This window comes from Coptis chinensis, chromosome 1, assembly GCF_015680905.1.
Source record: "Coptis chinensis isolate HL-2020 chromosome 1, ASM1568090v1, whole genome shotgun sequence".
NCBI classification, from domain to species: domain Eukaryota; kingdom Viridiplantae; phylum Streptophyta; class Magnoliopsida; order Ranunculales; family Ranunculaceae; genus Coptis; species Coptis chinensis.
This window is the reverse complement of record NC_141456.1, coordinates 24530888-24546749: the sequence shown is the minus strand read 5'-3', so window position 1 is coordinate 24546749 and position 15862 is coordinate 24530888. Positions and strand designations below refer to the sequence as shown.

Genomic DNA, 15862 nt, shown 5'->3' with positions numbered 1-15862 from the left:
TCGAATTGAAGGAGGCGGTGGAAGGAGGGAAAGATTTAGGAATCACATCCATGGACTGAGGACTAGAAACTTTCACCTGGAAATTGAGGTTGGAAGCTACAAGAGCTCGATGTATGTAGTTCATAGCGGGAACGAACCGAGTCGCATTTTGGAATTGTAGTCAATACTTCACCGCCAACAAAGAATGGCGCTTATATTGGTCCGAGGAACATAAGCAGCAACATTTTTTGTGACCCATGCTGCTGCTTTTGACGGGGATTGTCCAATCTCTAACACTTATTCATTAGTGACACCCACCATAACCTCAATACTAGTGTTCGCAAGAGCATTAAGCATACCACGATCTGCATCAAAGAGCCTGACATGACCGATCCGATTAGCTTTCGGGATGCTACAACCTCCACCGGTGATGGTAAGTTGGTGGCGTCGGTGCCAATATTTACTCCCACAAATGCACCCGCCGCTTAAAACCATGTTTGATTAAAAGTGCAAGAAATAATGGGAACAGAAAGCAAAAATATAACAGTAAAAGTTAAAGAATAAATGAGGGACATGGTTACATCACTGGTAAACTGATTTTCAACCAAAAGCTATACGCTGAAGATGCATATTCTTGCAATTAAATGAATTTTCATCTGTATATGAAAAGTGTGTTGCACCACAAGTCCACAAGTCTGGATATTTTAAATTGACTTGCTTCCACACTGCCGAGTCAACAGGATGCCTCATCGTGCCAGGCTTTGATTCTCCAGTAGAATGCCACCGCATCTCCTTTGCCACCCAAGGCACACTATACAATCGCTTCAACCTTTCCGTAAGTGGAAAGTATCGCAAGACCTTAGCAGGCACCCTGGTTCGCTTCCTCAAATCCTCAATGGTTGGAGTTTTGTATCTAGAAACTCCACAAGTAGGACAGGTAACCTTAAATTCATTCTTTTCCCAATACAAGATGCAGTCATTTCTACATGCATCGATCTTCTTGCATTTCAGTTTCAAGTCTTTAATCATCTTATCTGCCCTGTAGTTATTCTCTGGTATCTTGTTACCAGCAGGCAACACCATGTGGAGTAGTTGAAGCAATACGGTAAAACTCTTATCACTCCACCCATTTGTGTACTTCAGGTTAAGGAGTTTCACGACAAATCTAAGAACACTGAAGTCACATCCAGGATATAATGCAGTCATTGCTTCACGCAAGTTAGCGTTAAAAGCAACACCGTCTACGACTTCTCTCCCCTCTGTACAACCTCCTAGATCATCTCCAAGAAAAGTGTCCAAGTTGTCAAGACTAAACTCTTGAGCAATGGTGTGGAAAGCAGCATTCATGTCAACCACATGCACGTTCTCTTGAAATCCCGGCCCTTTTTTATTGTGTTGTTCTTCCACTTCTTTCTCACCGTGCAAGAACCACATTTTATATGTCTTGTCAAACCCATAGCTAAAACAGTGTAGGGCAACATTATCGTGGACTCATTGCTTGCCTTGGTTTCGACACTTTAGAACAAGAACATGGTATGACATTCTTGTTAACGTGGTGTTCCGAGGCAAAGGTTACAAACTCTGTAACACCTCTTATAAAACGGGGATGCCGGAAATCGTCTAGATCAATCCAACTCTTATCTATCAAGCACATTGACTCCATGATGTACTTCTAAGAGATAAGAAAGAATAAATGAAACTTCGAGAACTAGAAAAATAGCTAAATAGTTATGTAGAGGCATACACTAACTAGGCCAAGGAGTTACAATGCTAACTCTAAGCATACACTTGACTTCAAGCTAACTCTACGCATACACTAACCTAATATTCATTACCAAAGTTAGATGAAACTAGAGTCGAACACATATATTCATGCATCTTATATAATCAGCAATACATACACAAACATATTGGTGTTGTAATAAGAAAGACATCAATCCTATAATGCTAGCAAGACATTTCTATTTGAAAAATCAGTTCGTTTTTCAAAGAGTAAAAAAGGTAGAATAGTTGAACTTAGTTAACTAGATTGCTCTCAAACTACCTTAGAATTTTTTTTACAGAACCAAACACAATGTGGCAATTTTATTTTGATACATCATCCTCATTTGACTAACACATTTGATTAAAGCATTACTCAAATAATAATAAAATGAGTTGCTTTAAACCAAATCAAAGTCAGTAGCCTTTGATTTGAAGGTATGATACTAGATGCTACATATGCTACTAGTCTCCATACACCTCTTCTGTTCGAATATTTTTTCGGCATTGAAGGTATATAATACTAGTCTACTACAATTACTTCTACAATTGTAAAGCTATATAAACACGACATTTCTAATTCCACAAAATGCATTACCACTAGTATAAAGCCCGCTTAACTATCGTGTTTCATCAAACAATGTTGAAAATAAAAACACTTTACTCACATAGGAACTGAAAAATAGAATATGGGGAAAAATAAAAATGCATTCTTACAGTTGGTTATATATCAAATGGAGTTTTCATAATTAAGTATAAGAGACAAAAAAAAAAAATAGCCAAAGGTGCACATATATAGAATACTAAATTTTCACCGACACTAAAATATAGAATACACACTTACAGAAAACAAAGAAAAACAACCAAGGAACCTGCTTGTCATCCAAAGCAATTTAAACAAGAAGATCAGACATTATGTAAGAAGCCCTTTGTCGAACCACACAAATCAAATTGGACAAACTTACCAGAAATTATGGCGACGTAATATGGTCTTTAGACGAATATTCTCAGAGCTGAAATTAATCAAACACAAGTTTTAATAAAACAGCTAGAAAAGAAATCATGTTACACTTATCGAACACGAGTTTTAAATAAATAACTTAAGTTTCCATCTTTTAAAAGCCGGTGTTCAAACGAGTGGTAGTGGAAGTGGAGGAGATGTGTGGTGGCAGAGAGATGAGGTGGCGGCTTTGTAGTGAAGGAAAGTGAAGATTTTTTAAGGATTAAACATGCAAAAACTACCCTCCACCTTCTCTCCACTGGGGGCAGGTGCACGATGACAACATCACCACCACCAAAACAAGATGATGACGTGGTGGAGAAGAAGGTAGAAGATCTTTTGAAGCTATTTTACTGTAGTCGTTTATTTGATGTGAAAAAACAAAGTGATTTTACTTCTTTTTGCTGTAGTCGTTATTTATGTTGACTAGAACTCATGAATGTGGTTGTTGTTTAACTTAAAACAAACAAACAAAAAAACGAAGTGATAATGGGGGGAGATTCAAACCAATCAACTAAATATTCAAGCGGAAATTACCTATTCAGGTTGAGAAGAGCGGTAATCAGTAGTGGTGTCTGTAGTGCCAATGAAATTCAAGAGAGGTAATGGTGTAATCAGCAGGGCTATTGCAGCAGGCGAATAGTAGAAGAAGGAGAAGCTGAAAACTCGGAAGTGAAATTTTAATTATTTTAGAGTCGGCTTAATTATTTTAATTTGAGGGTTGTTTAATTTTTCATGAAATTTTAGAGTGGGAAGTGAAATCTTTGCCGCCTGATAATTGAATAGATATGCCGACGGTTAAATAGTACTGCCATGTTTAGGTGTCCGTTGGAAACAAACAATGGTTAAAGCCCGTCAAACTAGCCGATAGCTAAAAACTCTCGTGCAACCGTCGGACAGAATGAATACCCCCGAGAAAATATTGGACGGATGTCCAACTAATACCCGACGGATAACAGGCGTTGGTAACTTCCTATGGTTATAAACTGTCGGGTAATCTTTCTGGAGTCTGTCGGGTAAAGTCGTTTTTTTGGTAGTGGTGTCATATATATTTTGGTATTTTTGCTTTCAACTTTCTCTTTGATCCCAAATGTTTTTGCTGGGTGGTTTGTGAGTTCATATATATTGGGATTTTTTTTTAGTCGTAACATGATCATATCTTTTGAGTGACAAATTGCCCCTTCTGGAACGCATAAAACACAGTTCTGTAACAACAATTTACAAACGCTGTAGGAACTTTTACCTACACAAAGTAGAAATCTGGGATTAGTTTGGGCATACCTATAATTGCTTGGCTCACCCCAGTCATCCCATCTTTGAGGAAGTACAACGCTAGACATGAAACTTATAATAAACACCACCCTAGAATAAGGACCTTCCTAAGATGGCAGTCCCTACGCCAGTGATCCTACAACCCAACCCAAGAAGGTAAAACTGAGATTCTGAAGATTCCACCGAGCATATAGGATCAATAAAATCAACAGGCCGGCTTTGCTGTAAGCTATTGATTAGTTGCCCCTCGGCGGTAAGTTTATATATACTCACATTAGGAAGACCATTTTTATGCTCATATACGACAAGATGATCAGTGAATAGTTGTATGTCCTGTATTTTCACACTGTAGGAAACCCAAATGTTAGTTCACTTTCAGTAAAGACTACCCAATTGCAGATTCGCAGGTTGAAACATAATAAGTACCGAACTGCCTTACCCTCGAACGATCACGAGTTCAAGTAGGGGTGGGCAAACTATGTTGTAAACCAGACAGCATAAATAAGAAATTAGAACAATGGTATAGCTTATCCCAAATTTTAACCCCTAAACCATTAACAAAGACTCCCTCCCCAAATGAAAATAAAAATAATTAAATACACAAACCCCCGACAAAAAAAGATTAATCTTAAGACCTTGGTACCTGACCCCTACGACTTGACCCGGTGGAATCGCCAGATATCGTTGTAGGGTGCTACCTTAGTGTCGATTTTGATCCGATTAGTATGGTTCTTAGAATAGTTGTGTGTAGGGTTGCCTGTGGTTAGAAGATTTTTTCTTTGGATGTGATCGAGTCAAACTACATTCACACGAGAATCTGGTCAATTTTAATAAGTCTTTTCTATTAGATCTGCTTTCACTCCCTTAAAATGGTTATTTCAATAGTCCCACTCAAAGTATGAATACACACCAATGTCCGAATGCCATGCATTTGAGCTTCTTTAGTTCTCTCAATTGTTGCTGAAGTGACAACAAAGGAAAGTAGGAATACGTGAAGGTATATTGTCTTAGGCACCGGTGTCTAAGTCGAGTACAAAGATAGTGAGATCGTTGGTTGCCATGCATGGCCCAACAAATAGTATATCAAATGTCAATTACAAATGTAATGTTAATTTGTTGATTTGGTTTTCCTAAAGTTTGCGTTAGGTCCTGAATTTACTTTAACCTTCCGCTTCAAGCTATCCTGAATCAATCTTTTAAATTGCATGACCGGGGGATATTACGTGTTCGAGTGTACTTAAGTACAAACTCTGAATAAAACTTTATTTTTAACAAAACTTTGTGCGCTATTGTTAATGTAACCTTATATTAGAGTTTGCCTCTGGATTCACTTAAAATGCGCCGTTTCTTTACGGTAATGTTAAAATTTTAAATTACATGATTTAATTCATAATTTTTTTGTGTGTGCATGTAATTATATATCTGAGTACTTCTTTTCTTTATATTAGATTTTTTTGTGAGTGCATGATTAATTTTTTTTTTTTTTGTGTTCAATCTAACTACTCTATATATCTGAGTACTTCTTTTGTGTGTGTTCAATCTAACTACTCTATATTAAATGTCCCTTACAATTATAATTCTGCCTTTTTTTTTTATCTTTATTATAAGAAATCCCTATGGCCAAGGAGAAGAATAAACAGGTTCGTAAATCAAGCCTAAGATGCAATCTTCTCCCACAAAGAGAGTTGGTTATAAATGATTCGCATGCTACCAGAATTTCAAATATTCGAAAAGTTCATTCTGCACAGAGAAGAAACCGTGAATAGGCAAATAAACATCACTACTGATGTTGATTTTCAGAACATCAACAACAATTCAACAAATTTTAATTTGTCAGATTTTGATTTCATTGACAGCATTCCACTTTGCAAAAGTACTCGCAATATTGGTAAGTATTAAATTAAACACGTTGAATATTTCGATTAATAACTTATATTCTTTGTTCTTATCATTTTTTTCTTTATATAGAACTATGGGACTTTGGTGAACCCAACAAAGTTTGTTCTTTCTGTGGAGCTATACTCTGGAATGAAGAAAGGAACAACAAGAAACAAAAGGGACAACTTCCTACATTCTCCATTTGTTGTCAAGTGGGAAAGATACAACTTCCACTATTGAAGAATCCTCCACAACTTTTAAAGGATCTGCATGAGTCAAGGGGACCAAGAAGCACTCATTTTATTGAAAACATAAGATCATATAATTCGATCTTTGCTTTCACATCAATGGGTGGAAAAATAGACTATGCAATTAACAATGGTGGTGGTCCATATGTCTTCAGAATTCATGGACAAAATTACCATAAAATCGGATCGTTACTTCCAACAGGAGATAAACCAAAGTTTGCACAGCTTTATATATATGACACAGAGAACGAGGTGTCAAATAGGTTAAGTGCTCTGCCCAATCAAGCACTCGAACAAGCATTAGATGGTAGTATAGTTGAAGGATTGATAACAATGCTCAATGCGGAAAATGAAATTGCAAAGGCCTTTCGAATGGCACGAGATAGGTTCAATGAAGGACTACATACATGCCAGACGTGGGCTTCATCGGCACACGCTTCGAAAGATGCAAGAGGCGATTACAACCTGCCTACATCTACTCGAAGTAGCAAAGACGATGCTTGGAAATGGAGTTGAATTTCATCATCGAGATATAGTTGTTGAATACCAAGAAGAAGGCCTCAAACGAATTACTGAACATTATCCTAGTTTTATGGCAATGCAATATCCCCTTTTATTTCCATACGGTGAGGACAGCTACACATTCGATATTTTGTATCGAGGAGAAGAAGAAATATCAGAAAATCACCGCAACCACGCTAGCATCGCGAGAATATTATGCCTTCAGACTTCAACATAGAGAAAATGAGGGCGGACTTTTAGTCGAGGTGGTAAAGTAAAACTGCAAATTCTGGTCGATATATACACATGTGTAGAAGAAGAAAGACTTGATTGGTTCCGAAACAACCAGTCCACAATCAGAGCAGAACTATATAAGAATATAGTTGACTCAGTACATGCTGGAGACACAGATGCAAGATTAGTCGGAAAGCGTTTAGTTTTGCCTTCTTTATTTACTGGTGGGCCACGGTACATGGTGTAGAATTATCAGGATGCCATTGCTATATGCAGATGGGCGGGACCTCCAGATCTATTCATCACATTCACTTGCAATCCAAAGTGGAATGAAATTTAACTTGCAATGAAAAGAGTTGAAGGCCTAAAATCCGAATACTGTCCCGAAGTTGTAGTTAGAGCGTTTAAGATAAAAGTGGATCAGATTATGAAGGACCTCAAAGAAGAAGAACACTTTGGCAAAGTTATGGCAGGTAATTTTAAATATTTTACATCTTAATTTTATTTGTGTGATGCATAAACTATGTGACTCTTGGCTTGAAAACATCTTATTCATCCTTTTTTCCCCCGTAAATTATTCATTTTTATTTTATTTTATTTTCTGTTGGTTTACTTTTTTTAATCTAAAATTTAATCGAACTGGTACAGTAAGTCAGTATGTAAGATGTTAATATGTCTATGGTTGACAAACACCGATCAAGAAAATGTCTATGGTTGTCATTTTGTCAAAATAAGTATGCGACACTACCAGGATTTCACAAACACCTCAAGTTGGTAGTACGAGTCAATTAGTTTCGGCCTTCTCTTACACTTTTTATATAGGAAGAATTAGTCGGTTTACAATATAATGTCTAATGTCTCACTTAAAACCTAACCTATATAATAAATAATCACTTCAAGCCAAGTGTAATAACTAATAAATAAGCGAAAAAAGGAATGATATTCCAATTGAAAGAGGACTTGAGGGACAAAAGGCAAACAAAGCCAATGGTTGCTTGATGCAGAACTTTATCTATTATACTCCTTTCTTAGACGTAGCGGCTTTATACAAACAAATTTGTAAATTTTCATGTGATATAGTGGTATCAAGCATTCATATTTATTTACTTTTAAATTTTAATTTTGCAGCAATCTATGTTATTGAATTCCAAAAACAAGGTCTACCACACGCTCACATACTACTTTGGTTGCATCCTGATGACAAACCTTCTACACCAGTTGACATTGATAAGATTATATTAGCTAAACTTCCAGACAAAAATGATGACCCGTTGTTATATGAAATTGTCTTAGACAACATGATTCACGGTCCATGTGGAGAGCTAGACAAGAATTCACCTTGCATGAGCGAACGAAAATGTACCAGACTTTATCCAAAAGAATTCTGCGAAGAAACTACATTCGATGACAAGGGATTTGCAAAGTACATGAGAAGACCAGGTAGAACAGCTACAAAAAAACGGAAGAAGAAGACTTTCACCGTTGGTAACAGATGGGTTGTTCCTTATAATCCAGCTCTTTCAAAGAAATATGGAGCACACATCAACGTGGAGTTTTGTAATAGAAGTCGAATGGTCAAGTATCTCTTCAAATACATGAGCAAAAGCCAAGATAGATCCACTGCTGTTGTTGAGACTGATACCACTGTCGAAAACACAGAAACCGAAGAAACAATGATACAAGTTGATGAAATTCAAAGATTCTTAGACTGTCGGTATGTATCTGCACATGAAGCTTGCTGGAGATTATTTGGATACAATATCCAATATCGATACCCACCTGTTGAGAGACTACCATTCCATCTTGAAGGCGAACATACGGTGTTCTATCATGACAATGACAACACAGATGAAGTCATCACCCGTGAAAGTGAAAAGAAAACCAAATTTACAGAGTGGATGCGCTATAACCAATTGCATGAAGATGGTAGACACCTGAGGTATGTTGATTTTCCATTAAAATTTCTTTGGGTTGATTCTTTTAAATGTTGGCAATTAAGACAGAAAGGAGTAAAAATCGAAAGGATCTTTTATGCACATCCGACGTCAGGCGAACGGTTTTATTTGCGAATGGTATTAAATGTTCAAAAGGTGCAACCTCATATAAAGATCTCAGAACTGTCAACGGCAAGGTGTATGAGGATTTCAAATCAACATGTGTTGCACTTGGACTGTTGCAAAATGATGACGAATGGAACGGTGCAATCGTTGAAGCAAGTCAATGGGCTGGTAGTGCTTCCTTGAGGCAGTTATTTGCGACACTATTAGTTTTTTGTGAGGTAAGTGAACCTTTGGTTCTATGGAACAAACATTGGGAGTTGTTTACAGACGACATACTGGACAATGAAAGAACTCGAGCAAATGACGATGATCTGATTTTAACACCTGAAGAGCTTAGAAACCATGCGCTGACTGAGATTGACAGATTACTTAAACAAGTAAACCGTCAACTGAAGGATTTTAAGATACCGTTCAAAGATATGAGGTCAGAACCTAGAGACCCAGATAGACTCATCACAGAAGAACAACAATATAGTCACAATGAAATGCACCAACAATTTCATGAAATGCAAAACTGCTTGAATCATGACCAGAGGACTATATATGATGAAATTATAAATGCATTCAATACAAACTCAGGTGGGGTTTATTTTGTCTATGGAGGAGGAGGGACTGGCAAGACATTCCTCTACAATACCATACTGACCCAACTGCGGTCACAAGGGAAAATAGCCATTGCAGTTGCTTCTTCGAGAATAGCAGCTCTACTTTTTCCAGGTGGAAAGACAGCGCATTCAAGATTTAAAATCCCAATAGAAATTGATGAGTACTCAACCTGCAATATAAGTCAAAACACCATGCTGGCCAGACTTATTCAACGAGCTGATCTTATAGTATGGGACGAAGCTCCTATGACCCACAGGCATGATTTTGAGGCAGTAGACAGGACGCTGAAAGATCTAATGGGCAAAGAAAATGAAAACAAGATCTTTGGAGTCAAAATTATTCTGCTAGGGGGAGATTTCAAGCAGATTTTACCTGTCATTCCAAGAGGTACAAGGGAATTAATAATTGCTTCATCGATAAACAGATCACATATTTGGCAGCATTGTAAAGTCTTCAAGCTAACTAGAAACATGCGCTTAGAGAATGTGGATTCTTCATTGGTGTCAGATTTCAGCAAGTGGGTATTAGACCTCGGAGAAGGAAACTTACCTGGCATTTCCATATTCGAAGGTAAAGAAAAAAATTGGATCCAAATTCCTCATGATCTTCTTATTCCCCCTGGCGATGACATCATAAGTGATATCGTGTCAAGTATTTACAAAGATTTACCATCGAAATACATGGATGACAACTACTTCAGAGATAGATGCATTCTGTCACCTACAAACGAGTCTGTAGATGATATCAACTCCCACATCCTGTCTTCTTTCGAGGGACAAATGCATGAGTACTTCAGCGCCGATTCAATAAGCTCCATATCTAAAAATATTGAGGAACAGTATGCAGTATACCCAGTTGAATTTCTTAACACAATTAAAGGATCTGGTCTTCCAAACCACAAGCTGGAGTTAAAACTTGGCACGCCAATCATGCTCATTAGAAACATAAACCAAAGCCTTAGTCTTTGTAATGGAACGAGACTTATTGTTATCCAACTAGCTCCAAAGGTCATTAGAGCAAAAATTATAACAGGGAGCAACATTGGTGGGGAAACTGATATACTAAGGATAGAGACAACTTATAAGTGCACGAACTGGCCTTTCAGTTTGAAGAGAATACAGTTTCCAATAAAAATTTGTTTCGCAATGACAATAAATAAAAGTCAAGGACATACATTGAAGCATGTGGGGGTATACTTGCCTAAGCCAGTTTTCAGTCATGGACAACTATACGTTGCAGTATCACGAACAACTACACGATCAGGACTGAAATTCCTAATCAAGAAAAATGGTGACGAACCAGAAGGATACACTCAGAACATTGTCTACAAAGAAGCATTCAACAATTTACAATGAGGTAAAAAAAATATTAGTTTAATCTCAAATTTTCATTTTTTTAACTTCATATAGAGCTAATTACTTATTAACTAATTAATTTTTTTTATTCTATTACAGTGTAGAGGACCAGCAGCTACTATGGAGACATTATTCACATTTGCCATTTTTTTTTAATTCTCTTTTGTTCTTTATTGTAATATACAAACCCATTTTCTATATATATATATATATGCCAAGTGTTTCATATCACTACAGTTTACTACTTCATTGGACATACCTTTGTTTTCATTTTATATTTACTTTTTAGTTAATTATATTAACTTTGAAAAGATAATCTCCTACTTATCTGTTCTCGGTCGATCTAACATTATATAATGTTGCAGCATTTAGACATGACAACTCATTACAATTTGATAAAGCAAGTCACCAAGTCAGTTAGGAATTTGAAGCTCAGAGTAAGAATTGATAGAAGCTGGGACCACTTTCTGGTTGGAAATGAGACATTGTTAAGTAAGGATATGATCCTCATCGACGAAAAAGTAAGTACCACACTTATTCAACATCTCTTTTATCACTTTAAGATTTATATCCATTATTTTTTTCATTCATACAGGGTGACCAAATCAATGCGTCTATACCTATGGAGATCTATCCACAATTTAAGGAAAAAGTTCAAGATGGTTCAGTGGTACATTTGGAAAAATTCAACATTAAAAAGCGTTAGGTCTTCTTCATCCCGTGAAACAATAAAAACAAGATAACATTTGAGAAGTATACTACCATGAGGAATATTTCAGATGAAACATCAATTCCACGACAACTATTCAGCTTTGTCGATTTCAAGAAATTAGTCCCACATGATAAGCAATACGAATTTCTTACTGGTAATTCTAACATTTTTTTTTCAAAGTACATTAGTTCGTTTATTGGTAAAATTTTCATAGGCTTGCCAATAAAGTTTACCTTATTCAGATGACATTGGTTTCTACAACAACATTATTCACACAAGAATGGGATAATCAGATAAAAAATCAATCTACATTAATAATGAGAGGAATGCTTTTTCTTATTAATGATACTCTACTATTTAATAAACCAACTAATCACCAATGGTATATTTTTAACTCTATTTCCTTATTTGTTGTTAGAATGGAATGCTTGGAAATTACTTTCTAGGGAGATCGGATTAAACAAATACCACAAGTCCTAACAAAAAATGGCCCAAGAGATATTATAACTGTGACTTCAACAACAGTCAGATTGTTCTCAAGTACATCTATCTAAATATGTACATTCAATAAATTTGAGTGATATGTGCTAATGTACAAAGTTATTGGGCTTCAGGTAAATATGTACTCTAAGCAACACCGGCGACAAAGGTGTATATAAACCTGGAAACAGATGATGCTCATACTTTAAAAAATAGGTAACAATTACTTATTTCACAGGAAACAATCATGTACATACTTTAAAGTTTATGACATATCTCTCATGTAAAACGCAGTTCAAACAATCCACGAGCGGAGTTGCCAATTTCCAGAAAAAGGTCGTCTACCTATGCAACAGAGGCAATTCAAGTGAAAATTTTAGAAGAAATTAATACATTGCTACTGAGTACTTCATTAGTGGTAACTTCCTGCCTTTATCCAAGTTCATGTGTAATTATTCTTTTCAATTATTGTTTGACTGTTTAACAAAATTTAAAATTATCAATGTACAGGGGAAAAGGTACAAATTTAAAGCAAAAATATCAGATATTGACAACAAATACAATTGGCATTACAATTGTTGTGAAAGCGACCAGTGCAGAAGAAAAGTAGAACTAAAATATCCAGAATGGTGGTGTGACTATTGTTCCATTTCAATGAAAGAACCAACAAAAAGGTATTGAAACAAATATTATTAAATAAATTACAAATATTATCATAGAGACTAAAGTAATTACATTCTATGCAGGTACAAAGTCCAATTTGAAATAGAAGATTCAACATGCAAAAAGTTGATAACAACGTTTGATGATGAGGCCGAATATTTGTTGCAACGTCCTTTGGATGAACTGTTGAAAATTGAGAAACAGGTATTAATTAGCTTTAACTCTTTAAAATTACATTTATTTACAAAAAATCTCACACGATGATATTAAAATATTCTATGCAGGAAAATGGCTTCGACTTGGTTTCTGAAATATTAGAAGAACCAATTGGCAAGGAATATGAATTTGAAGTCAGAATAACAAAGTACAACTGTGAAAATGGAAAAGATAGCTCATTAACCGTCTAAAAAATAGACAAAATTGAAAAGGTAAGTACAAATTTTACTGTTGGTTATATGCATTGTTAAAATTTGACTGTTGCAATTTATTGCCTAAGCAAGTTGTGCAACTTTAGCTTCCTTTCATACCCCGATAATAGTCATAGCTAACGTTTCGCTCTACTACTAACCTATCTTAAAAATAGGGCATCAAAATCATCAAACAAGATGATGAAGAACCAAATGCCAAAAAACAATGTGTAGAAATTCAGGTAGCATACTCATTCCCTAATACTTGGAAATAAAATATTGAAATAATAACTAATTATGAGATTTAAAATTATTCTTACTACAAGATTGATTGAATTCATAAGGCTTCTCATCAATAGAATCATGACGTAAACGAAGGAGTGCAAGACGACATATGAAAATACACTCAAGTTATATGTTGAAGTTGCTTTACTTATATATTTTTCTTATTTAAAGGGATATTATACATACATTAAGCTCATTATTTGCTCATTGTCTTCCACTTAATTGAAAGTTCTTTATTATCTAATCTAATAGTGCTACTGATGCAGGTTTGCTTATTTAAACATCTTTCAAAATTTATATGTCAAGCTTAGAAATATCTATTTGATTAGTTTAAAGGGGATAGTGTGCTTACAGTCTTTAGTTTATCCATGTCAAGACGCAAGAGTAGGTACTATGGTACTTTTGTGATAGAGAGATTTCACTAATGTTTGGCGAGTCTATGGAATTTCACCTGAACTAGAAATATCTATGCAGGAGCATGTTTCAATTGCATATCCTGTGGTGTTTTAGAAACACAATATGACCGTCATGGATCTTTATAAATTCTAACAATGTGATGCAATGTCCAATTTTATATGTTTGGAATTGAAGGGCTGGTAGTTGAAGGGGAGATGAATGGAATTGAAGGGATTGATGGTTGTTGAAAGTGGTAGATAAAGCCGGGTATAAGACACCTTCTCCTATTCAGATGGCGGCGATACCACTTGGGTTGCAGCAGAGAGATGTGATTGGGATTGCGGAAACTGGGTCAGGTAAAACTGCTGCATTGGTACTTCCTATGTTGACTTATATATCTAGATTGCCACCTATAAGTAAGGAAAATGAGGCTGATGGGTCCTTATGCTGTTGTTATGAGTATAAAGCCAGTAATTCAGCTCTTAGAAACTTTAGCTTTCTTTTTACTTGACGAAATCTTTGGCAATAGACCATTAGACTGAATGGATGAGAGTTCAGGATTCACTTTCTTTCTAGACATACTGTCAGATTGCATCAGTTCATCTCTTTTTGATGTGTCATCTGATTGCAATAGGTTTTCCTTTGGCGTTTTCTTCTGCTCTTTGTCCAAGATTTCTTCCCCGACACCTTTCTGTTGTGCTAATTGCCGAGCATAAGCTGCACTCCTGCAACAACCGTAATTTGGCCTCTCAAAACACTAAGAAAAGTTATCTGATAAGACATGTAGCTAATCACATTAATAGAGATTCAAGGTATTGACCAGATTAACTGCATGCACTGTAAAAAAAACTAGGTGAAAGGACTTCCGACTCCAATTTCTAGAGAACAACATATGAGAACCTATTGCAAGTTCTCTTTTGTGGGTAAACCATGAAGCTTTTTTCACGAATCAATAATGGCATGGTCTCTGTGTGACTGCATCCTAAGCAAAAATGGACCAAAAACAACTCAAGGTAGAAGATACCTGATCAGATCTAATGATCATCCATGCCACTAGTCAAGTAATTTTGATTATGATAGAAAATGGTAAAAAATGGAGATGAGACACCTGTTCATATTGATTGTTTGTATGAAAATAACTTCTGTAATCTTAAAAAAGGTTTGGTATTGAGGAACATACCTCTGAAAGTGTTCAAGAAGCATATTTTTCTTTTTTCTGCCATATGGATGTAATGGCTGAAATCGCCCTTCTATAGTTGACAGCTATTGGCACCATATAGTATAGGAGATGAACATGGAAGGAATGTTTGCAGCACTCGAGAAGCCAACAACAAATTTTATTAGAGGTGTTGAAAATACAGCTATAATGGAAGTACCTAACAACAACAGGGATGCAGCTTTAAGGTACTTCCAAAAAATATTCTTGACAAAATGTGCATTTTTTTTATTCTCTTGGTTGCTCAACAGATTCTGGCCTGTTCTTGTTTCCTACATATGTAATACTGAAACTATCACTTCTATACGAGATGTAGACAATGATACTTTACCTTAGAAGAATCATAACAAATCTTCTGCTGTTGTTTAATTTGTTTAATTTTCGTATCCATCGATTTCTTACTATCAATAAGCCATTTTGAGATTCCTTCAACAAACTCCTTCTCATGAATCTGACTGTCACCAGAAGCATCAATTTCATTCAGTACCACTTCCACAAAATCTTCCTCCATTACAAATACAAACTGAATCCCAAGTATCAGTCTTTAAAGTTCATCAGATGTTATATGCGCATTGCCGTTCTGGTCCATTGTTTGAAATAACCTATATTATGTAAGGGAGATTGATCAGGTCAGGTACCAATACAACATCTAGAACTTCACAACATCTGTCAATCACAAAGCTAGACAAGAAACATACTTTTTTATATTCGGTACATCTGGTTCTCCATCATTGCTAAAGGTTGTGTCTATTGTTAAGGTAAAATGAGCGACATTTGTTTTAGAATTAATCAATGACGGCAAGCTAGCA

At 35.9% G+C, this 15862-nt stretch overlaps 1 protein-coding gene across 8 annotated transcripts; it reads left to right on the top strand.

Annotated features, from left to right (window-relative positions):
- The first annotated feature begins 7372 nt into the window (after positions 1-7372).
- On the top strand, positions 7373-15416 carry LOC147523087 (uncharacterized). 8 transcript variants are annotated; one of them, XM_086596801.1, is made up of 10 exons: positions 7373-10895; positions 10994-11415; positions 12025-12146; positions 12221-12302; positions 12381-12504; positions 12597-12760; positions 12833-12953; positions 13034-13177; positions 14089-14193; positions 15094-15416. In XM_086596801.1, exon 1 carries the CDS (start codon positions 8858-8860, stop codon positions 10892-10894), a length of 2037 nt encoding a protein of 678 aa, XP_086452927.1. In that variant the 5' UTR covers positions 7373-8857; the 3' UTR covers position 10895; positions 10994-11415; positions 12025-12146; positions 12221-12302; positions 12381-12504; positions 12597-12760; positions 12833-12953; positions 13034-13177; positions 14089-14193; positions 15094-15416. The 8 variants fall into 8 exon arrangements, with proteins under 8 accessions (XP_086452927.1, XP_086452951.1, XP_086452958.1 ...); XM_086596825.1 differs by lacking the exon at positions 14089-14193; XM_086596832.1 differs by lacking the exons at positions 14089-14193; positions 15094-15416 and adding an exon at positions 13916-14021.
- Positions 15417-15862: the final 446 nt, after the last annotated feature.